Genomic DNA, 22,905 nt, shown 5'->3' on the forward strand with positions numbered 1-22,905 from the left:
AATATAAAGAGTTTTTTATTTATTTATTTATTGTTTTAAAGCATGTAAACATGTTCTAGTAGATGTATGAACCTGTAAATGTGCATAATATGTCTCCTTTCAGGAGAACTTCCAGCACAGATACCTATATAATAATGTAATATGAAATACAATTAGAAAAAATACCCCAAAGTAATTTGAAAACTAAAATTCATAACATTAAAAACATAATACACGTTGAAAATGAATTTGTGTCCTCTCCTTATTAAGTGTTTTTATTTTACGACAAAGATAACAAATACAATTAATATACTTGTATTATTGTTTTCATTGTAAATCCCTGATAACTTTTTTTTGGTGCAATAAAGAAAAAAAAATATTATCATAATTTCCTAGAATTGAAGGATGTTATTTTCAACCAGTGCTTAATATCAACGAAGTGATTTATTTAACGTGAATTCTGATAATAAAACTGGGTGGAACTAATATCATCACGTGTCCGCGTGTAAACCAATCAGGCGCCGGTAAACGACGCGTAATCGGTGGCCAGATTATGGTGCGACAGGGAAATAGTGAGGTGGCAACTGACAGCAGCGGACCCCGGTACGAGAACAAGTATTGACTCTTCGGCTGCGTCTTCTTTGACCGAGACGCGGTTCCTTTACTTCGAGGAGGTGATACTTTCATTGACAAGGTAACCATTTGCACTAAATGTTGTATCTGTAATGTATGTTAAACTCCAACCTATGTTAGCTTCTCCCGGTCAACCCGTTAGCGACTGTTTGCAGCAGTGTGAGGCTACAGCAGTTAGCCGACATGGACTTCGAGGTTAGCCGTGGTTGCAGTCACTGTCATCCTGCCAGAGTTTCCTACTTGCTTTGCTTAGCTGTTCCTCTTGGGCACGTAGTTTTGAATACATTTAACTGTCTCATCACTCGCCTGGGGGTGAAAGCAGTCACAAACGCAGGCTAACTTGAACCTGTATCATCTCTCTGCCTGGCCAACATTGTTATTTTCCGTCATATCTCACTCCGTATGTTTCGCCACACCTAAACAAGCATAGGTCCACCTCGTCTCCTTCTTAGGAAGTTGTATGTTATTCACGCACGGCGAGCCGAGCCAAAGAATTAACGTTAACTTGCTCGGCGAGCAAGTTAACGTTAATGATGTGGAGTGGGTGTGGTAGCTTGGTACAGGAGCTTCGTTCTCTTGCATCGGGAAAGGTGATGCTTAGAGCTCCGGCCAGGCTCATCAAACAGTAGTTAGCTGTGTCTGAAGCAGTGCGACCCTTCCTGGCCCCTGTGATGCTGCTACCTCCAAATCCAGCTTCCTTCGTGTCCGTAGCCTGTACAGTGACAAATATTTCACGGCTAGATGGCTTCAAACAATGGACATGACCCACGGATTATGGTTGGCTAAATACTGGGACATCTGGCTCTGAAAGCATGACAGGATAGCGTGCTAAGCTAAATCCTAGCCAGTCCCCCCCACACACAGGGTTAGATGTCACACATATCTTACAGATTGACTTTCTGAGTTAAGGTGCTGCAGCTGATGCAGAAGCTGTTGCCATAAAGTCATTGCTAGTATTTCAGAAGCTGTAATAAATCCACCATAAACTGTTATCGGCTGCACAAAGATAGGATGCATGTAGTTATGGTTCACTGCTTATCTTGGCTGTTTATTTGTTTGTAGTGCTGGTGGTAAAAGCAGTTCGTGGACCTGTTGGGGCTGTTCCAAACAATGATACCTTAGTTTTGTGTTGGGCTGAGCAGGTTAGACGACATGCATGTTTGAAACAGGACTGTCAAGACCGTCAGTGCAACGTTTTGTCTCTGTTTGGGATCTTCTCATCCTTCACACCTTTCTACAAATACACATATTGATGTGAAGGTGTATATATTATAGTGTTAAGAGAGTTTATTGTCAGTGTTCGTGGATCATATCTGGTTAAACAGGATTGCTGAAATGAAAATATGCCTTTGAATTTACCCTCGGTTTGGGCGTATCTTTTTAGCTTGATGTCTCATGGAAATGAATGTAATATTTATAGGGTATCAACACTATTGGTTTCATGGTTTACTTGATATAGGGACAGTGCACATTAATGAAAACATTTCTGTAAATGCGCCAGAGTTTTTTATCTGTAGTCCCGAGAGGCTGATGTTACAACACAAACCTAACCTATTGTGTTTATTTTGTCCGTGGTTGCCTCCATGTGGGCTTGTTCAAAACCCAAAGATACTCAAATACTATCTTTACAGCAATATACAACAGAATATTGCCTATCTTTACATCTGAAAAGCTGGAAACGGACAATTATCATAATTGTTTATGTGATTCTTCTATGAAATGTGATGACAGTTTTGACACTTAGTGTGATGACACCAATCTATTGCTCAGTTGGTAAACGCATAACAAAACATAGAAGGTAAGAGAGATTTATTTTTAGAAGTTTGTATCAAAGAGTAACTGAGCTGTCATCAGTCAATACTAGAACCCTAAAACTCAGCAGTGTTCATGTTTAATCTCTACTTTCTCAATTAGTCTTCTGCCTTGTTAATCTGTAGACATTCATGCACACTACTAATACAATAAGCAGAGACAAGCTATGATGATATGAGTTTATGCCATGTTTTTAAGATAAACGCATTTTCACAAATGATGCATCAGTAGATCTTGGACCATAACGGTCTCTAGCTCCCCTTATAAGGACACGTATCATTTATATTTTGGCAGCTGCTTTTGTTGCCAGTTGACTGGATAGATATGTGGCAACAGATGAGGACTTTTACAGTGTGGAGCAACGGATTGGTCACTGTGTAATGCACAAATAACTGTCACTATTAAAGCTATATATATATTTATTTTTTTTTGTTGTTGCTCCAATTTGATTAAATATGTAAGTCATTAGATTAAGGTTAGTTGGACTGCCTTTGTAAAACAACACTATGTTACTGTGTTAATTTAGTTATTGATTTAATGTGCTATACTGGTCGTTATAGTGTCCCACATAGCATGTGCACAAAACCTAGATTTATTTTTGTGGGATTTCAGATTTTTCAAAAGGCATTCAATAGTGAGTATTAACCCATTCTAGATTGAAAATCATAATTGACTTTGCCTGAAGCTCTTTGGTGCTCAAAAGACAACTATAATTCATGTTTTGTTTTATCAGTATAAACATGTGATGATGTTGTAACTCTGTGAAATACACCCTCTGCTTCTCTCTCTAAAAGGTCCTGTGCTTACTGGCGCTGCCATGTCGGCGAAAGCCATCTCCGAACAGACGGGAAAAGAGTTCTTGTATAAGTATATCTGCACCTCAGCGGCCGTGCAGAACCGCTTCCGCTATGCCAGTGTTACCGCTGAGACCGACTGGGACCGCCTCACACAGGAGCATCCATGGCTGCTGACAGAGGTGAGGCAGCTGGGACAGACTCAACAGGCCTCTACTAGCCTGTCTTACTTCCAGGTTGCACTCTTCTCTGCTGGCAAAGGAATATTGAAGTCATGAGGCTGATTATGTTCCGTCTGTCACTGTAACGCTATGTACATGATTTGCAGGAAATAATGTCATTACTATCACAGTGGCATGTGACTGTGCATTTAGATGCATTGAGGGACTGTTTGTGGACATGTTTGAGGAAATTATAGCTTGGTTTATGTATTCATATTATACACCAAAATCTGTGGCGTTTGTTTAATATCGGGCTGATCTGTTTTCATCTTAGCGACTGGTGATAAAACCAGATCAACTAATCAAACGGCGTGGAAAGCTCGGACTGGTGGGCATCAACCTGGACCTGCAGGGTGTCCAAGAGTGGTTTAAAGCCCGCCTCATGAAAGAAACCACTGTGAGTAATCTCTCTGTCTGTCAAGTGTTGCCTTTTTATGACAATGGAGTAGGGGGGGCATTGTACTTCTCCGTAAAGTTGTATGTAGTGACAATCCGTACTGTTACAAAGTAATTAACCAGAAATAGGTCATTTAATTGGCCAACACTAAAACGTCTGACGTTGGTGTCAACGTAGCTTCACTGGTCACTTGGCTGTCTTGTCATCCGGACAAAGAACAGTCAGTCTTTTGTGGAAGGACAAACAATTCTGTGTCTGTATCCAACATTCAAAATATCATTATTTAATTTGCTTAGAATCTGCTTTGATAAATAAACAGCATTCCTTTTGCCAGTGTACCAACTCACTAAGAACTTTGTTTACTTTGGGTTTAATTTGTTCTTCATCTCCTTTTAATATTCACTAAACTTTAAAGCTTCTTTATTTGTTCTTTGATCTTTTCTCCCATGATGGAAATTTGGTACGTAACTACAGACAACTAATTTAAAAGATGAATATGCATCTTAGATATGTTTAGCACACGGCCCCTACTCCTCACTGTGAATTTACTGACTAATTATCTCGTAAATGAAGATAACAATGCTGTGTACCAGTCTCGACCATAAAGTAAATAACATCACTGCCATGTTGTCTTTTGTACAACATCTTTATAGACTGTATGCTACAGTTCCTTCAAGTCCATTAGCCTGAGCGTATGAACCTGCTCTGAGTTGAAGGTTGTTGTGTTCAGTGCCGTAGGCCATGAGCTTATGTTTAGCTCTACCAGGTCAAAGGTTATATAATGCCAGTGGAGGAGGGTGGTCTATTTTGGACCACCGTACATACAGTGCAGAAGTGCCTCTTGCTATACATCCGTTTATGAGAACTGTTATACAAGCCTGCCTTGCTAATAGTTGCTGCTTTTTTTATGTCGGGTCAATTTTCAAAAAACCATGAACATGATTATTGTTACTATTAATCACAATATAATTTGCCATTCGGGTAAAGAGGAGAAGCCTTTGTAAATGAAACCTGGGAGCAGAATGCAATGTATGTACTCCACTTCAAAGTGTATAACTAGGTTAAACTAACATGCTTGGGATTTGTGTTTAACTTGAATAGGTTGGGAAGGCAAAGGGTGTGCTGAAGAACTTCCTCATCGAGCCGTTTGTTCAACACCCACAGGTAATGTCAGTTAGTTTCATCAGCTTGTGTTTCGTCATTCTACGTCATGTTTATGTTTTAAAGGCCAACTCAAGTTTGTTTGTTTAGCCTTTAATCATAGATAGAGCCACACTAGAAAACAAATAGTTGACAGTCTCAGAACATCAATGAATCCTCCAGGGCCGAGATACAAAAATATTTTGTTTTGTGTGTGTGTGTGTGTGTGTGTGTGTGTGTGTGTGTGTGTGTGTGTGTGTGTGTGTGTGTGTGTGTGTGTGTGTGTGTGTGTGTGTGTGTGTGTGTGTGTGTGTGTGTGTGTGTGTGTGTGTGTGTGTGTGTGTGTGTGTGTGTGTGTCACTTATGACAGTGTGAAACAAATGTGGCTGTGTGAAGGTCAGTTTTCTTAAAATAAGGAACTGGATGTTCTTATTCAAACAAGCCTGTCAGCGTTCTATAAAAAAATGAAAAAGCACACTCTGCTGTTTGCAAACTAAATGTGTTTGTGTATCCTTTTATCTGCACTAACGGTTATCTGGTTCACTCAGGAAGAGGAGTTTTACGTGTGTATTTATGCCACACGGGAAGGCGACCATGTGCTTTTCCACCACGAGGGAGGAATGGAAGTCGGTGATGTGGACGCCAAGGCCCAGAGGCTGTTGGTTGCAGTGGATGAAAAGCTGAGTGAGGAGCAAGTCACAGAGAAGCTCCTCACGCACGTTCCTGATGAAAAGAAAGAGTATGGACACATCCTTCTTTTGATTGATTTTTTTCATCCACACCAAAAGATCTACAGCAGTAAACTTCACTTTATTCAACATCTCCTCAGAGACACTTTGATAAGAAGTGCTCCCTCTCATGCGTTTAGCCGGTTATTGTCACAACCACACCGCGTTAATCAACAACATTTTATATCATTGTGTGTATAATTATTGTCCCACATGTCACTGAGTAAAAACCTGGTTTTGGTGAATTTAACTGTTAACAATGTTTTGAGCCAGAGTGTTTTACATTTTTGTTTTGTTTTTCCCTTTTACAAATTCCATACCCCTGGTGCAGAGAACATGCTGATCTCTCTTTTGTGCTGCATAACATTTCTGTTTGACTAGTTTCTTACAAGCTCAACCCTTGGAAGCTAATTGTGATCTACTGTTTATAAGTATGATATTTCTTTGGCAACAAATGGTATTTAGTGTAAATTTAACATCCAGAAAACAAGAACTGGTCTACACATTTTATGTGGTAAGCTTAGTTGTGTGGTGATTTTAATAAACTGTTTGTTTTTCTTCTTAAAGAGTCTTGGCCAGTTTTATAGTTGGCCTCTTCAACCTGTATGAGGACCTCTACTTCACCTATCTTGAGATCAACCCCATAGGTATGTTTTTATAACTTCAGACACGTGCATCATACACATGCACCGGTACAAATTCATTTCTACTTTATGACTCTCAGAAGCAGATCCAGTGTTATACTCACTTTTGACTAGTAATACAGGAAGTATTTTATTACTATAAAGTCAAGAGAATTAATTAAGTACTTTGAGGGGATCCATTATTTTTTTACTCATGTGAGCAAGTTACTAATGTGTGTACTAATGTTTTACATAATCTTCTGGAACAGAATGCATGATTTAAATATAAATGAAATACGAATCTGTGTTTGAGGAAAACATCAAAAAGGTTAATTAACGGATAACACAACTTTTATTCTCTTAACCAGTCGTCACCAAAGATGGCGTGTATGTCCTCGACGTGGCAGCCAAGATTGATGCCACAGCAGAATACATCTGCAAGGCCAAATGGGGTGATGTGGAGTTTCCACCACCCTTTGGCAGAGAGGCATATCCAGAGGTGAGAGCCAAAGTACAATAAAGCAGGTGTTTATGTATGTGTGTATTAAGGTCTATTGGCTTATAAAACATATATTGATTTTTGACTGCCTCTGAGAACAAATATTATTACAGATGTTGTCCCGGCACAAGCTTTTCAAATGGCACTGTATTCCTACGTTGACGTTAGTCAGCAACTGAAGTAAATAAGTAATTTGAACCTTGTTTTGTGCTTCCATCCTTGGCCTTATTCCCACCATTTGTCTATTGTAGGAGGCATACATAGCTGATCTGGATGCAAAGAGTGGTGCCAGTCTGAAGCTCACTCTGCTGAACCCTCGTGGCAGGATCTGGACCATGGTGGCTGGAGGAGGGGCCTCAGTAGTCTATAGGTAGAGTTTAGAGCAAACGTGTGGCTAACAGAAGTTACTCAAATGCTTCACTGGATGTAAGACGTGCAATATATCAAATGTTTATATCATTTAAACATTTGATAATGCTAAATACAATATAGGCTTCGTGACTTTTGTTAGGTTCAAGTAAAGACACAATGTGTTTGTGAGTTGAACTGAATGTAAAAATAACTTTTGTTTGTTTACAAGAAAACTCAGTTGATTAAAACCAGAATCAAGCAGAATCAGGACGTAGTACTTAACTGTCCACCTTCACTCTTCTTTAGCGACACCATCTGTGACCTCGGCGGGGTGGATGAACTGGCAAACTATGGCGAGTACTCTGGCGCACCCAGTGAACAGCAGACCTACGACTACGCTAAAACCATCCTCTCTCTCATGACGCAGGAGAAACACATACAAGGTTGGTACAACCAACACTTTGTTCAGGCTTTTTTGCACAAACAAGCGCAATAAAAAGTTAGCTTTAAGCATGGAAACCAGTGTTGGATCATTCCTCTGTGATGGGACCTGCTTGCTCTCCTTTTGTGTGTCACAGAGCCACTGCTCATGGTGTCTGAGGCCAGCAATAGACTTCATGGCTGTCAGTAAACTGTTACTGCGGTATCTCATTTCAGTCTTGACAACAACAACTCTCTCTCTCTCTCCTTGCAGGAAAAGTGCTCATCATCGGAGGAAGTATTGCCAACTTCACCAATGTAGCAGCCACATTCAAGGTAAAATACATTATTGTAATTATCTTAAACACCATGGAAATAAACTATGCCAGGTCTAAATGGTATCACATGTCTTCATAGTTTGATTAAGTCAACAAAATGTGGATTCACATTTTTTAATAAGAAAGGAGAAAATTAACTTCAAGACACTACTTTGTTCTTTCCCAAGATATTAAAGTAAATTTTCTTTGTTGCGTTAATGGCTGACACATCCATGCAGATATTTCTGAAAACCTTACAGACTGATTCACATAACCGACCCACCTGTTTCTCTCCTCAGGGCATTGTCAGGGCCATCAAAGACCACCAAGGTCCTCTGAAGGAGCACGAGGTCACCATCTTTGTTCGACGTGGCGGGCCCAACTACCAGGAGGGGCTGAGGGTCATGGGGGAAGTCGGTGAGTGATGTGAAGCTAAAGATCTCAAATTAGATCTCAGTCTGTGAACAAAGGAGTAGAATGACTGTAGTATGTAATTTATTACTTGATGTCGAGCCATTTTCAGGTGATATTTTAATTTTTTTTATTGGATTACACACAGAGAGCGGGATAATACATTTTTTGTATGCCTACGCAGGTGATATGAGTGTATAAAAGCCAGTGAAGTTTTTTTTGTCATTAATTTTTTTTACCTCCTTCTGCAGGGAAGACCACGGGTATCCCTATCCATGTGTTTGGTACTGAGACTCATATGACGGCCATTGTTGGAATGGCTCTGGGTCACCGGCCAATCCCTAACCAGCCCCCAATGGACGCACATACGGCCAACTTCCTCCTCAATGCCAGCAACAGTGCAAAGGTATTTTCATTCCATTCATTACCCACTGAGGGAAAATTAGGATGGTCTGCAGGTCTTCTGTCTCTCTTTTATACACATTACAGATGTCCTTCTGCTTAACATGGGTTTATTCATTTTATTCAACACTAAGCTTTGAAAGTTTTGGGCTTTGGAACTTGTTTGTCTTTGTGCTTTTTTTATTTGTTAACGGTGATGCTTCACGTTCTTTTATAAAATACATTTCTTTCAAGGCTTTGTTGACTGGTGATAAACTCATACATGGCGTGTGTATACAGCAGATGAACAAATATTATTTTAAAAGGGAAATTGTTAGTTCCCTGCTAAAGGTTCTCAATGTGAGACTTTGAATAACATACATGTTTGGTTCTTATCATTACCAGACTCCAGCTACAACAAGAACCGCTTCGTTCTCCGAACCCAGGACGTCTAGCGATGTCAACCCGGCCAAAAAGTCTAAAGCAGGTCTTTCAGCAGGTGATATAAGACGTTAGCACTCACCTCACTACTGCGTATTATCAGCAACACTCCATATGTACTCATACACTTTTTTCTTTTTTCATTTCACCTTTCCTTGCGTCCTGAATTTCTTCTTCCCTGCGAATGCTGCGATTTTTGCATTTTAATTTTCTCTCCATTTCTCCCACCTTTGCTGCACAAACTGTCCACTCACCCTCGTCTTTTTCATGCTCGTTTTTCTAAGACTCTCTTCATTCTATACTGTGGCCTCTGAAGAATATGGTCACAGGCGATTGGAAAGGTAAGTGATAGGTGTGCCATGCCCACATTGTGCTCGCCTGCTCACACACTCTACAATGGTCTGCCTCTTTTTCTTCTTGCCCTCCTAATCTAGAATGGAGTGCGTCTGTGTGTGTGTGTGTGTGTGTGTGTGTGTGAGACGCCTTGATTTTGCATCACCTCAGTCTATTGGAGACATTATATATTTGTATTTTTTCCATCTTTGGAATAATTAAAAACAGTAGAAAGAATTGTAGATAATTCACAAATAAGCATACCAGTTTTCTAATGTTAAGACTCATAAATACAAGGATATTTTAAAGAGATTTGTTATCTTTAGACAGAGTTGTGTGTTGTGAAGGGATATTTTTATTATAATAAATGGAACATTAGTTTTAAAACATTCAGCACATGCAATATGGTTATGATTTTAATTGCCTTTGACTATACCTTTTTTAGATTGCTTTATATAGTTAAGGCATGCTCCTGTAGCAGCTGAGCTTTGCATGGTCTTTGATCGGTTGTGCTTTTTATGAAGTGTTTTCAGAGATGACATGCAGTTACACAGAATTAATTGAAGCCTATTCAATGAATAAGAACAATATGCACTCATTCTTTTCTCTTTTGTGCTCATTATGTCACATTTTGTGTTCCGTCCCCTGGGGTCACAGAAGCACAAGCCTCTTCAGGCTGCAGCGGAGGTATGGAAGGGTGTGAAAATCCTGTCCTCCAGCCTTCTCCGCCCTCTTTCCACTTCCCCCTGCCTTCCCATTTTTGTGTGTTCGCTGGTGTTTCTCCGCAGTATGTCCTCATATTTCGCATTCTTATGGTGGCTTACTGACCGTAAGGGGTGCTGTTTTATGTCTCTGGATGGACATGCTTCTTTAACAGATTTATGTTCAAATGACATTGACAAAATATCTTGGTACAACATACAATTATTGTGAAAATAAACCATGGCGGACATTTCTTTAATATTATTTTTAATTAAATTGTAAGGGTACAAAAGACAAAACCATGACTTACAGCCAGATGACATATTTCAATATTTGCTACCCCTTCAAGACCAGCTTCATCCTAAAACCTCAGTATTTGAAGGTCTTGAAAATCTTAAGAAACCCAACTAATTTTCCATAATTGTTTCATAATTTGGACAGTTTGCTCGTCACACAGGTATTAAAATGAAATCTCTGAATAAATTTATTAATTTAACTTTTTTAATTCCTGCAGTAACACTATAAAACATTACTGGTCACTTTACACGCCTCTGTTAAAGAGTCTATACAGAGGAAAGTGCTGGAGAATTGATAGCTCTACGCACAACTTCCTTGGTGTCAGATCCCAGGAAACCACAAAAGGCAGTGATTCTGGACAGAGAGGAGAGACGCTGGAGGATTTAAACAACTGTGTGGAAAGAATGGTGATTAACTTGACAACAAACACATTGTACACTAACATGTTGACTTTCTGGAAGTTACACAGAATACTTGTACGTTTCTTATTACGGTTGCTTTGTTATCTGGACTTTGTGTTGTAATGTATGTATTTAATTATTAGCAGACAGGTTTGTCATCGACAGTCGAGGCTTGATGCTTGGTACTGAGCAAATAGGGTGATGTTTCTAAGAGCACATAGCAATTTTTACAAACATACAGGAGAAAATGCTTTTTAACTAGTTGTCTATCCAAGACAGTGCAACTGCACGGGCCTCGTGCAGAGTTTAAAATTGTTAGTATCATGTGTGTATCAAAATCATCTACCTCAACCACTCGGGTCATTTTAACATTGTAAGACCCCAAATTAATATTTTTTACTTTGAGGTGGACAAATTAATGGATTTTCACTTGGTTACATTTAGGAATGTAAGTTGTACATGGTTGAATAAATTGACAGCATTTGTCAACTAATAACAGATGTGCAGTGCCCAAATTACAATGCAAATTGATATGTTCCTAATGCAAGCAAACTGCAGCAACAAAGAGAAACATGACCTTCCTTTTGAAGCGGTGTTTGCTGCTATTTTTTTCTTCCTCCTGTATTTCTGTCTTCAGAGTAAGTTCTTGATGTACTCTACCCGATACCATCCCCATCCTGCTATTTTCCTGAGCCCCACCTCTCACCTGTGGTGATTTTCTTTTCTTTTTTTCCAGCTTTAACTTGACTCTCTTTCTTTGTTCTTTCAGCCAAACCCGCCACACTCTTCAGAAAACAAACCAAGGCCATAGTCTGGGGCATGCAGACGCGTGCCGTGCAAGGCATGATGGACTTCGACTACGTCTGCTCCCGAGACGATCCCTCTGTGGCAGCCATGGTCTACCCCTTCACGTAGGTTCCCCAAGATGAAATAAGTTGATTTACAAGACTTGATATTCTGCTGATCATCTTTACAGGTGGTTTCGTTGCAGATATCGTGTATTTTTTTTCTTTCTTTTTTTTAAGCCCACACCCATCTTTAAACTCAACCTTTTATTTTGATGTTAGCTTCACATCTGTATAGTTTCGTGATTGTGCTCGCAACACTATCACGGTCACACAAATCTATCCATGGACATACACACAGAGGAAATATGTTGCATCGCTGATGCAAATCAGACCGCTCTCATAAAATGTGTATGTAAGATTCTACTTCACATTTCTGTGTTGCCCAGTGGGGATCACAAGCAGAAGTTTTACTGGGGCCACAAAGAGATCCTGCTGCCGGTTTATAAGAACATGGCCGATGCCATGAAGAAGCACCCTGAGGTGGACGTCCTGATTAGCTTTGCTTCACTGCGCTCAGCCTTCGACAGCACTATGGAGGTCATGCAGTACCCACAGGTAGAAATACATAGTGTAAAATATGATTACATACGAGCCTTATACATCACTGCATAACGGTGTGAGATTCAGACGGACTAGAAAGTCGGCTCACTTATCTATTTGTGTTTTCAGATCCACACCATCGCCATCATAGCTGAGGGCATTCCTGAGGCTCAGACAAGGAAGATAATCAAGATGGCTGATGAGAAAGGAGTCACTATCATCGGGCCCGCTACGGTATGAAGCCAAATCTAACCAAGAGAGATATATTAAAAAAAAAAAAAGAGACTCTTTCAAAGTACCGCAGTAAACTGTAAAAGAAGCTATTATATTTTATGTTTGAGAGTGTGTAGATGTGTGTAAGCAGAAAATGATCAATTGCAACCGGCTCACACAAGTTCATTTGATACCCATTATTTTCTCCCAGGTTGGTGGCATCAAGCCTGGCTGTTTTAAGATCGGCAACACGGGTGGCATGCTGGACAACATCCTGGCTTCCAAACTTTATCGCCCTGGCAGCGTGGCATATGTGTCGCGCTCTGGGGGCATGTCCAACGAGCTAAACAACATTGTCTCCCGCACAACAGACGGCGTCTATGAAGGTGTTGCCATCGGAGGAGACAGGTACAAGAACTGATTTACAAATATTTGCTGAGGAGTGAGAGACGGTTGTCCAGTTGAAGCCTCTTGTAAAATTGTTATTTTAGGTTTTGAGATGATCTCATGTATCTCTCAAACACATATTGTCATCTGACAGATCTTTTAAGCTCTATTGTTCGCTTCTCTGTATCCAGATATCCAGGCTCCACCTTCATGAACCACGTCCTACGGTACCAGGATACTCCAGGCGTTAAGATGATAATAGTGCTGGGAGAGGTGGGAGTAGCTTCAAGACTGTTCACATTTTCTGATTATTACTTACTTTATATGTATTTAATACATTAAATCTTTGGGCACATTCTTTCCCCCATTTTTAACATCTCTTTTACTCTGACTACCCAGATTGGAGGCACAGAGGAGTACAAGATCTGTCAAGGCATCAGAGAAGGCCGGATAACCAAACCTGTGGTGTGCTGGTGTATTGGAACCTGCGCCACCATGTTCGCTTCAGAGGTTTGGTGGCTTTCTTGAAAATAAAACAAACTTGCTTTGGATTGTGTTGTTGTGGTGACCATGAAATTCAGAGTTTTTAATCTCAACTTGTCACTGCTATCTCCAGGTTCAGTTTGGCCATGCAGGGGCCTGTGCTAACCAGGCTTCAGAAACGGCAGTAGCCAAGAACCAGGCTCTGAGGGACGCTGGTGCTTATGTACCAAAGAGCTTTGATGAGCTGGGGGACGTCGTCAAGTGAGTAATGCAGCACGCAGACGAGTGTTTGTCATTGAAATGTATTTTTGGATATGTTTTTTTACTGCTTTTGTGAATTCATGTGAAACAGGACTGTTTATGATGAACTGGTGGCCAATGGTACCATCATTCCTGCCCAGGAAGTGCCACCCCCAACAGTGCCTATGGATTACTCTTGGGCCAGGGTAAGAAACTTCATCCCTACTCCTTAGTACACCTCAACAGTTTCTGTCTCAGCCACGGAATAAATAAATGGTCGTCAAATCTTGTATAGTATCAATTTAGAGCTCAGGATTGTTATGGATTCAAATTAAAATGGAAAACTAGTGGCCAACAAATAATCAAGTAAGTAACTTGTATCTGAATTGGGTGTTTTTAGCAGACACATAACACAAACCACGGTCAGTTTGTTTATTGCAGAATTATTAACTGAGCAGGACACCTACCAGATAAAAAATGTACTTCTTAAGTCTGTGTCCTCTGGTGCACAACATGGGTTTCTAATACCCCCAACATATCAGTGTTAGTTGTGTACTAGTTTCCTGTTATGTATAAGCCGGTACCGATCTCTGCTTCACTCTGTGTTTATTACCGGTGTGTTTGAACCCATCATCTATTTGTTTTACTCTCCACTGTATTTCCTCCAGGAGTTGGGTCTGATCCGTAAGCCGGCCTCATTTATGACCAGCATCTGTGACGAGCGAGGCCAGGAGCTCATCTACGCCGGCATGCCCATCACTGAGGTCTTTAAAGAGGAGATGGGTTTAGGAGGTGTGCTGGGTTTGCTTTGGTTCCAACGCAGGTCAGTGTGAAGACCAGACAGCGAGAAGTAGTGTTGGCTGATTAACTTCATTACAAACCTATTTTCAGTTGGATAAGCTGTGCCGTGTTTTTGTTTAGGTTGCCCCGATATGCCTGCCAGTTCATTGAGATGTGCCTGATGGTGACTGCTGATCATGGGCCTGCCGTCTCTGGTGCACACAACACCATCGTCTGTGCTCGTGCCGGCAAGGACCTTGTCTCAAGCCTCACCTCCGGCCTGCTCACCATCGTCAGTACTGCTCACACGCAGACACTTGCACACATACACTGTGCCACCATCTTTAACCAGACAAAAATGAAACTAACCATAAAACCATCTTGTTTTTGCTGCCCAATTTGACCATGTGTTTAAAACTATTGTTTCTGTACTGAAATATGATTTATTCAATAATTCCAGGGGGATCGTTTTGGAGGGGCTCTGGATGCCGCTGCAAAGCAGTTCAGCAAGGCATTTGACAGTGGCATGCTGCCCATGGAGTTTGTCAACAAAATGAAGAAGGATGGCAAGCTGATCATGGGCATCGGACACAGAGTCAAATCAGTAGGCAGTGCCCCGCTTTTCACACTACCTCAAGTTACATTATTAAGATCTATAAAGGGATAAGACATTTTTAGATTACAGTAGACTGTTTAAGTTCATATCCCTAAATAATTCTTCATTAGATTAAAATGAAAATAAATGAATTCCTTACAGTTAAGAGCTTGAATTGCAAGAAACTCAAATAAATATCGATTTTTTTTTTTTTTCAGATTAACAACCCAGACATGCGGGTGCAGATTCTGAAGGACTATGTGAAGCAGAACTTCCCCTCCACCCAGCTACTGGACTACGCCCTAGATGTAGAAAAGATCACCACCTCCAAGGTACTTGGAGTGAAGTAAAACATGAGCATTATTTCTCCCTTGAAAAAGAAAAACCTAATAAAATGTCCTTGATGACATCGTTGGACTTTGTAACCTTTTCTCTTTTTATGTTAATTTTGTCAAATTAGTTGCCTCAACTACATTATTCTGACATTCAAATAAATGTATTTACTTTCTTATTTTCAGAAACCCAACCTGATCCTCAATGTAGACGGTTTTATTGGTGTTGCATTTGTGGACCTGCTCAGGACGTGTGGTGGCTTCACACGGTAACATATTATATATCATTACTGCTATGTTTTACTATATTGTCATTTATTGACTGTAAAAATAAACGTCGGCTTCCGCAGGAGGAGTTGTACATGTTGATGAACAAATATATTACATGTTTATAAACCCTTTATCAAACAAAGAATTAAAATGCCAAAGGTTCATGGCATGTTTGCTGTGTTGATAGAAAGCACACTGTCCTGTATTGTTTCTCACATGACTGGTGAACTGGTTCCAGAGACGAGGCTGACGAGTTTGTGGAGATCGGTGCACTAAATGGGATCTTTGTCCTTGGACGTAGTATGGGCTTTATTGGTGAGTCTCAAATCAGATGGAGCTGCGACACTAAGTTTTAAAGTATTATTCGAACATAATATCTAACTAGTGTCTGTCTTACTTCAGGACATTACCTGGACCAGAAGAGGCTGAAACAGGGTTTGTACCGCCACCCCTGGGATGACATCTCATATGTGCTTCCTGAACATATGTCCATGTAATCCCCACATTACATAATATACAAGCTTCCAGATGTGACTGCCCAAAGGAGTCAGGCAGCATTACGCATCTCTCTTATTGTATATGTACTCTCCGGGTATGACAACAGTGGCCTTGGGAAAACTTTGCAGGGTGATTCTGGGAAATGGAGGTAGTTTTTACTGAGAAAAAGGGGAAGTATATTTGTAGATTTAGTTTTTGAAAAATAATTTAAACTCTGAAAAGTAACTTACTCAGTTTTGACCACAGACCCAAACCAATGCAAACTACAGCAGTTGCAAAAGCACAAAATCAATTGGTACTTTACGAAAAAGGGCAGGACTCAAAGCACATTTCAAACCGCACTCCTGCATTATCAAACCTGATTAGGTAACCTGCAGTAACAGCTGGTGTGATATTTTCTCAAATTCAATAACATGTTTTTCATCAGTACTTGCCTGGTTTCAGCCACAAGAAAGTGTGCTGAATTATGATCCCTGGCTTTTTGAGTATTGCACCTTAGTTAAAAAAGAAGAAAATGTCTTTTTTAAATTCCTTCTCCAAAATTCACTCCCAATAAGAACAGTCATTGTGATCTCAAGATAAACCAAAGTTATGTTTAGGAATTTGTTAAAAGTAAAAATCAATCCAATTGGTTGACATCACAAAGCATATCTTTAAAAAAAAAAAAAAACACAAACAAACTATTTAAGTGTCACTCCGATATTGCCTTTCATCGAACAACCAGACGAGGCGGCAGACTAGAGTTTGAGATTTAGCTATTGTACATTAGATGCAATTTTGAGGTATTCAGGTCTTTCACACAAAATATGAATTCAACTACTATTGTAAAATGTAGATTTATCAAAAAAGGGGAAACTAAATGTTTCATGAACGAGCACATTGTGTCTTTGAAAGCATCTTTTGGTGAGAGACCGTGAAAACTGGGGAAATGATTGCACATAATGCGAAGAATAATACATCTCTGGAAAAGAATTGTCCAACTTTTACTAAGACTTGCACCAACCAAATGCTTTGTAACCGCCCACTGTACGTCCTGCTGTGTTTGATCTTTGTTTTTGTTTTTATTTAAATGTGGAAAAATAGCTTTGTTTTTTTGTAATATGCTGCAAATGGTTATAATAAAGGACTTGTTTTACTTTTCATTTTGGCTTAAGTGTATGTCTAAATCTGTTATTATAGGTGAAGTGATCTTTGATGTGATGAGCCTCATCCACCATACTGCCCCCCCTCACCCTCCACCTTTTGTCAGCAAACTTTGAAGATTTGCCCCTTTGTAAAATTGTTAGAAGATGTTACTGCAATTATTGTCTTGTGTTGGGAAACAACAAATTAACTTGATCTCTGATTTTAATAATTACCCAGGTCAAATACACAGAGGGAATATTTGTAGAGTAGAAATACTTTAAATGGAAGATAAGGTTATTCTATTTTAATCTACATATGCTTTTGAAACTTGTTTATACTATAAGGATAGTGAACTGAGCCAATTAATGTCTAAAAATATAGATGACAATTTGAAATGTTTAGTCAATAAAATAAAAAACAATTGACATTAAATTACTGATAATTCACGGACTGAATGCATGTTTGCCTGGTATCAGTTGTTAAATTGACGTTAAGCATTGGATCCATCGCCACAAGTGCACATCACCAGCAAATAGATTCACAACACGCATGCGCGTGTACGGGGCATCCTTTTTAAACAAAGTTAGATTTCTCAAAAATCAGGACGTTAATGCGTCATAACGTCTGAAAAAAAACATAACATGTCGGACTTTTTCTACATATGCGTCCGGTGTATAGGTCGCTTGTGTGGACGTATCACCTTGAATCTTGTAGCCTCCCATTGACTCACCAGCAACAACAAAAAAAAAAAAAACGACTACATTTGGAAAATTCTTAAAGACGGAAGTGAGCACTCCTGTTTTGCGTTTTCCGACCACAAGGACTGAACGTTGCGCATGCATGTCAGTTTTGGACTGCTTATCTGCGTGTGTCATATTTGCCTATGAGTTGTTCCCAAAGGTAGACAACAGCCTTCATTTGCCTCGGACTCGACCCCGCCGCGGTATGGCAGCGGCGGCAGCAGAAGCGCCGCAGGACCGGAGCAGCGGCGCACAGGCAGCGCTAACAGGTGACGGGGAACCGGAGGAGGCCGAGGAGTTCACCTGCTCGACCCACTGCTCGGAGCTCTCCCGGAGGCAGAACGAGCAAAGGAAGTCGGGGCTGTTTTGCGACGTCACGCTGCTTTTCAGCTCCGGCGGGGACCGGGTCCAGACCCTATCCGCCCACCGCTCGGTGCTGTCCGCGGCGTCGGAGTACTTCACGCTGCTGCTGGGCGGACAGTTCTCAGAGTCTCTGTCGGGTCGAGTGGAGCTAAAAGAGTGGAGCTCCGCGACGGGACCCGACCCAGAGACCGTGGAGGGTATCATACAGTTCATGTACACGGGACAAATCAGGGTCACCACTGCCAGTGTGCACGAAGTGCTGGAACTTGCTGACAGGTAAACATTTTAGTCATACTGGTGAATAAGAGCAGGCTTTTGTGTTCCCAGGTAAATGAGCCACACCTTGTCCGTGTCCTCACTGCACCAGCAGGTGTGACTTGTTTAGAGTTCACACACACACCTGTGGAAGTCAGCCCTCGTTAATAGCCATTATGATCTTGGGCCGGGACTAGCTAAATGGCCAAATAGCTTTGCTATTACCAGAGTGAGACGACTGTGAATAGATGTGGCTCATATTTTCAAGTTATGCATGATGTTTGTCAACGTTTTCAAGGGCCGTACACATCCAGGATTTAATACTAATAATTATAACTATTTTCAGGACTGATACCTCCTTTGTTCTCCTGTTTTGCTGACCTGTCAAAGTGGGACTACATTATTTTTGTTAAAACATGGACATTGATGAATCATCTTGGGGGCGGCATACAAGTATTGTGCAATTAAATCACGGCAAACGTTTCTTTTATTGTTATTAGATTAAAGTTGTAGCAAAACCATGACCCAGCACAGTCGGAAGAAAGTGATCATTTTAACATTTACTTTCCCTTTTTAAGACCAACTTCATCCTTAAACCAGCGTATCTGCAGGTCTTGATAAGACTTAAGAACCCGACTGGTATCATTGTTTAATAATTTGGCCGGTATAATCCTCACACATGTAATATATTTCAATATCTGTCTGTTTTATTCATTTAACTTTGTGATTCCTGCAGAAACCCTGTAAAACATTACTAAGAGGCAGTGATGGTGCTGCACACTTGATAGCTCTGTGCACAACTTCCTTTATCAGATCAGAGAACCACAGACCGTGATACCTGTAGGATTCCCATCATAGACGTGCTCATCTTCAGCCTGAGCAAAGGTCTAATCAGGCAGAGTAACTATATATTGTATGCCTCAATATTTGAGGCATACAATATATACTATTTTCAATGATACTTTTGCTGCTTAGTTCATTCTGTCTCATCCAAACTCCCTTTTTTATACTGCAAATTATTGACCGTCCGTCTGATTACTATGTCATGTTCACACAGGTTCCTGTTGTCGCAGCTGAAGCAATTCTGTGGAGAGTTTCTGATGGAGAAATTGAACTTATCCAACTGTGTAGCAGTCCACAGCCTCGCCCACATGTACACCTTGGACCTGCTGGCTCAAGGAGCCGCCAAGACCATTCGGAGAAACTTCCACAAAATTATCCGCAATGAGGAGTTCTTCACGCTACCGTTTCACCTGGTGCGGGACTGGCTGTCTGACTCTGGAATCACTGTGGATTCTGAAGAAGAGTTGTTTGAGGCCATCGTAAAATGGGTGGAGCAAAGCGCAGAAGAGAGAGAGAAGCAGTTTGTGGAGCTGTTCAGACTTTTACGACTCACTCAGATTTCCCCTACCTACCTGACACGGGTAGTGAGAAAGGAGCCCTTAGTGTCAAACAATGCAGCATGTCAGCAGCTGGTGTCTGACGCCCTTGAGGTCCACGCTCTCCACTTTGAGAACCTAAACCAGTCGGCAGATTTAGAGCTCAATGGCGCCTACAATGCAGCAATCCAGCCTCGCCTTGGCCAGACCATGGATGTGATCATGGTAGTGGGTGGCGTATCGGAAGGTGGAGATTATTTGAGTGAGTGTGTGGGCTACTTTGTTGCTGAGGACCGTTGGGTAAACCTGCCACACATTCACAACCACCTTGACGGACATGCCATTGCTGCCACTGACAGCCATGTTTACGTGGCAGGCTCCATGGAGCCCGGCTTCGCCAAGACTGTGGAGCGCTTCAACCCCAACCTCAACTCCTGGGAGCAGGTCAGCAGCTTAACCACTCGCAAGCACTCCTTTGGCCTCACATGTGTCAAGGACGTGCTGTACAGCATCGGCGGTCACGGCAACTTCAGTCCAGGCTTTAAGGATGTTACTGTGTACGAGCCAGAGCTGGACGAGTGGCACAATCTCGAGCCAGCACCGAAGATACTACGAGATGTAAAAACAGTGAGCATAGAGGACCGTTACATATACGTGATGGCCAGGACTCCTGTAGACATGGACAATGAGGATGGACTCAGCACTGTGACCACCCGCTACGATACGGAGAGTCATAAGTGGCAGGAAGTGGACTCCTTACCACTGATCGATAATTACTGTGGTTTTCAAATGGCTGTCGCGTCCACCAACTTCTACCACACCGCTTCTTGCTGCTCGAAGAGCTATAAGGTAACAGCCGAGGCGGCTCAGCAGAAAATAAGCAAAAACATCTCTGACAACATCCTCGACAGCCTCCCTCCTGAGGTCCTTAGCATGGAAGGCGCCGCTGTTTGCTACCTGGGTGAAGACATATTCATCATTGGCGGATGGAGAAACTGCAACAACATGGACAAGCAGTACCGCAAGGAGGCCTACCGTTACTGTGCGGAGAAGAAGCGCTGGATGCTGCTGCCGCCCCTGCCTCAGCCACGGTGCCGAGCCGCAGCCTGTCATGTCCGCATCCCGTACCATTGTCTTTATGGTTGCCAGCACTACCCCATGCCCCAGAACCTGGCTCGCCAGCGAGACCGCATGCAACAGATGCAGCAGCTCCATCGGCGCACCCTCACTCTGCGCAGACAGCTGCAGTCTCAAATTGAATGTTAAGCGCTTCCTCTAGTTGATACTTGATCTTCTGATAAATGCCTTGTTGTTGCAACACAATTTTCTTCTTCTCTTTTTGCCTTTTTTCATTAAATTAAATGTCTGCACGTCCTTACCCTGGGCTGGTTTAAAAAAAAATCAAGAATTAGCCAGACATGCTTCCAAATGCTCAGTCTCGCGTTATAATTTTAGCCTTACATTTTTGGCGTATGCCTTACTTTTACTCTGCTAGTAAATTAAACTGTGATTGCATTTTCCGCAAAAGCAACTTAGCTTAACTTTTCACTATACTGACGCCTAATGATGCCATCATTCTGTATGTTGTGATTTAAGGCAGTTTCATCCAATATCAGTGACATCTTAAGATGAAATTTGGTCAGGTTCAGTGTTGAGATATGAACTTAGCAAAGAAAATCATGTGTATTATTGTGATGTATTTAATGAAATCATTCATTAAGTGGAGTTTAAATATAATATAGTAAACTTACTGTAACAATCAGCTGATCTTTAACTTTTTACTCCTCGTTACTTGCATCTAATTTCTCTTCTACCTCCAGCTTCCATCATGCTTTTTTGCACAGTATCTAAATGTTGATCGTCTATAGTGTCTATGTTTTGTGTGCCCCCCTTGAAACAGACAATCATGTATCAGAGGTTTTGTAGCAAGACTTGCGTTTGAGCTAAGCACATATTGGGGAACAGAGTGTTCAATTATTATGTAATGATTATTTGCTTCCTATCTTTTTTCCATTCCAATGAATGTATGTATGATTTATGGTCAGAAATTGCTTTCTTTGATTTGTAAGATTGCTGGTCTATTTTTCATGTGAAAGATAGATCAGCATAGTCATGATGAGATGTCCCTTTAGGAGACAGAAGCTCTATTTTATATTTAAATATGATTTAAATTGTCCCGCCTCATGTTGTCGGGACACTGACTAATGGCTCGAGTGCTTAATGCGGTGGCTTTGTTAAGTTATTTTTGTTGGTTTTAGTGGACTCATTAGTCCATCTTTGGAATAGTTAGTACCTGTGGTATCTCCAGCCGAGCTGTTTATACTATCTAATTGGGCTTTGTGAGCCTAACAGTTTTCCACTGACATACTATAATATTTGAACAGTATTAAAAGATGAATAGATATAATTTTTATGTGGAGGTTTTGAATTTCTAAGAATTAGTTTTAAGCCAAATTGCACACAACCACAGGAGTGGCGCAGACATAGGCAGATTTTAGTCTGTTGTGGTAGTATACCACTATCAAATTTGAGGTTTGGGTTTATGGTCAGATTTTTGTCCCAGTTTGATCATTGTAGAGCTTGATAAAATTATGATTTGGCAGTGTCATGTATTTAGAGTTCATGCATCCACATGTACTATGTTCTATTATGGCGTCATTCCATTTGTACTGCAAAGGCAAGAAAGTGTACAGACAATTGCAATAAATAACTAAACATGTTTGGTGTAATCTCTAAAGATAGATATCTAGGTTCAAGTATGCATTTTTGTTATGACAGAGAAAACCCCACAGATTTGGCGTCACACAAGTTATAGTGATATAAGTTCTCGACAAATAACTTTCATGACTAAGCAAGATATAGCACAATATAATTTGGGAAATCATATAGATGAATGTTATTACTTAGAAGCTGAGGCAGTAATATATTACTGGTTATAGTGGTACTCAAAATGCTAGGCCTGTGTCTGAGGACACAC

General features: G+C 40.9%; 2 protein-coding genes across 2 annotated transcripts; both read left to right on the forward strand.

Annotated features, from left to right (window-relative positions):
* The first annotated feature begins 533 nt into the window (after nt 1-533).
* LOC137789522 (ATP-citrate synthase-like) lies at nt 534-17,208 on the forward strand. The gene is made up of 28 exons (XM_068583191.1): nt 534-673; nt 3,219-3,400; nt 3,714-3,836; nt 4,938-5,000; nt 5,525-5,715; nt 6,272-6,351; nt 6,696-6,826; nt 7,078-7,196; nt 7,484-7,620; nt 7,872-7,933; nt 8,214-8,331; nt 8,577-8,731; nt 9,112-9,205; nt 11,650-11,791; nt 12,115-12,283; nt 12,398-12,502; nt 12,693-12,889; nt 13,060-13,141; nt 13,268-13,378; nt 13,485-13,612; nt 13,704-13,797; nt 14,260-14,414; nt 14,513-14,663; nt 14,832-14,975; nt 15,185-15,298; nt 15,485-15,567; nt 15,807-15,883; nt 15,971-17,208. Exons 2-28 carry the CDS (start codon nt 3,242-3,244, stop codon nt 16,063-16,065), a joined length of 3,279 nt encoding a protein of 1,092 aa, XP_068439292.1. The 5' UTR covers nt 534-673; nt 3,219-3,241; the 3' UTR covers nt 16,066-17,208.
* A 643-nt stretch (nt 17,209-17,851) lies between these two features.
* On the forward strand, nt 17,852-22,617 carry klhl11 (kelch-like family member 11). Its single transcript, XM_068582438.1, has 2 exons — nt 17,852-18,570; nt 19,607-22,617. Exons 1-2 carry the CDS (start codon nt 18,032-18,034, stop codon nt 21,192-21,194), a joined length of 2,127 nt encoding a protein of 708 aa, XP_068438539.1. The 5' UTR covers nt 17,852-18,031; the 3' UTR covers nt 21,195-22,617.
* Nucleotides 22,618-22,905: the final 288 nt, after the last annotated feature.

Source organism: Clinocottus analis, unplaced genomic scaffold, assembly GCF_023055335.1.
Source record: "Clinocottus analis isolate CAN_PGR_092001 unplaced genomic scaffold, fCliAna1.0.p SCAF_19, whole genome shotgun sequence".
Classification (NCBI taxonomy): domain Eukaryota; kingdom Metazoa; phylum Chordata; class Actinopteri; order Perciformes; family Cottidae; genus Clinocottus; species Clinocottus analis.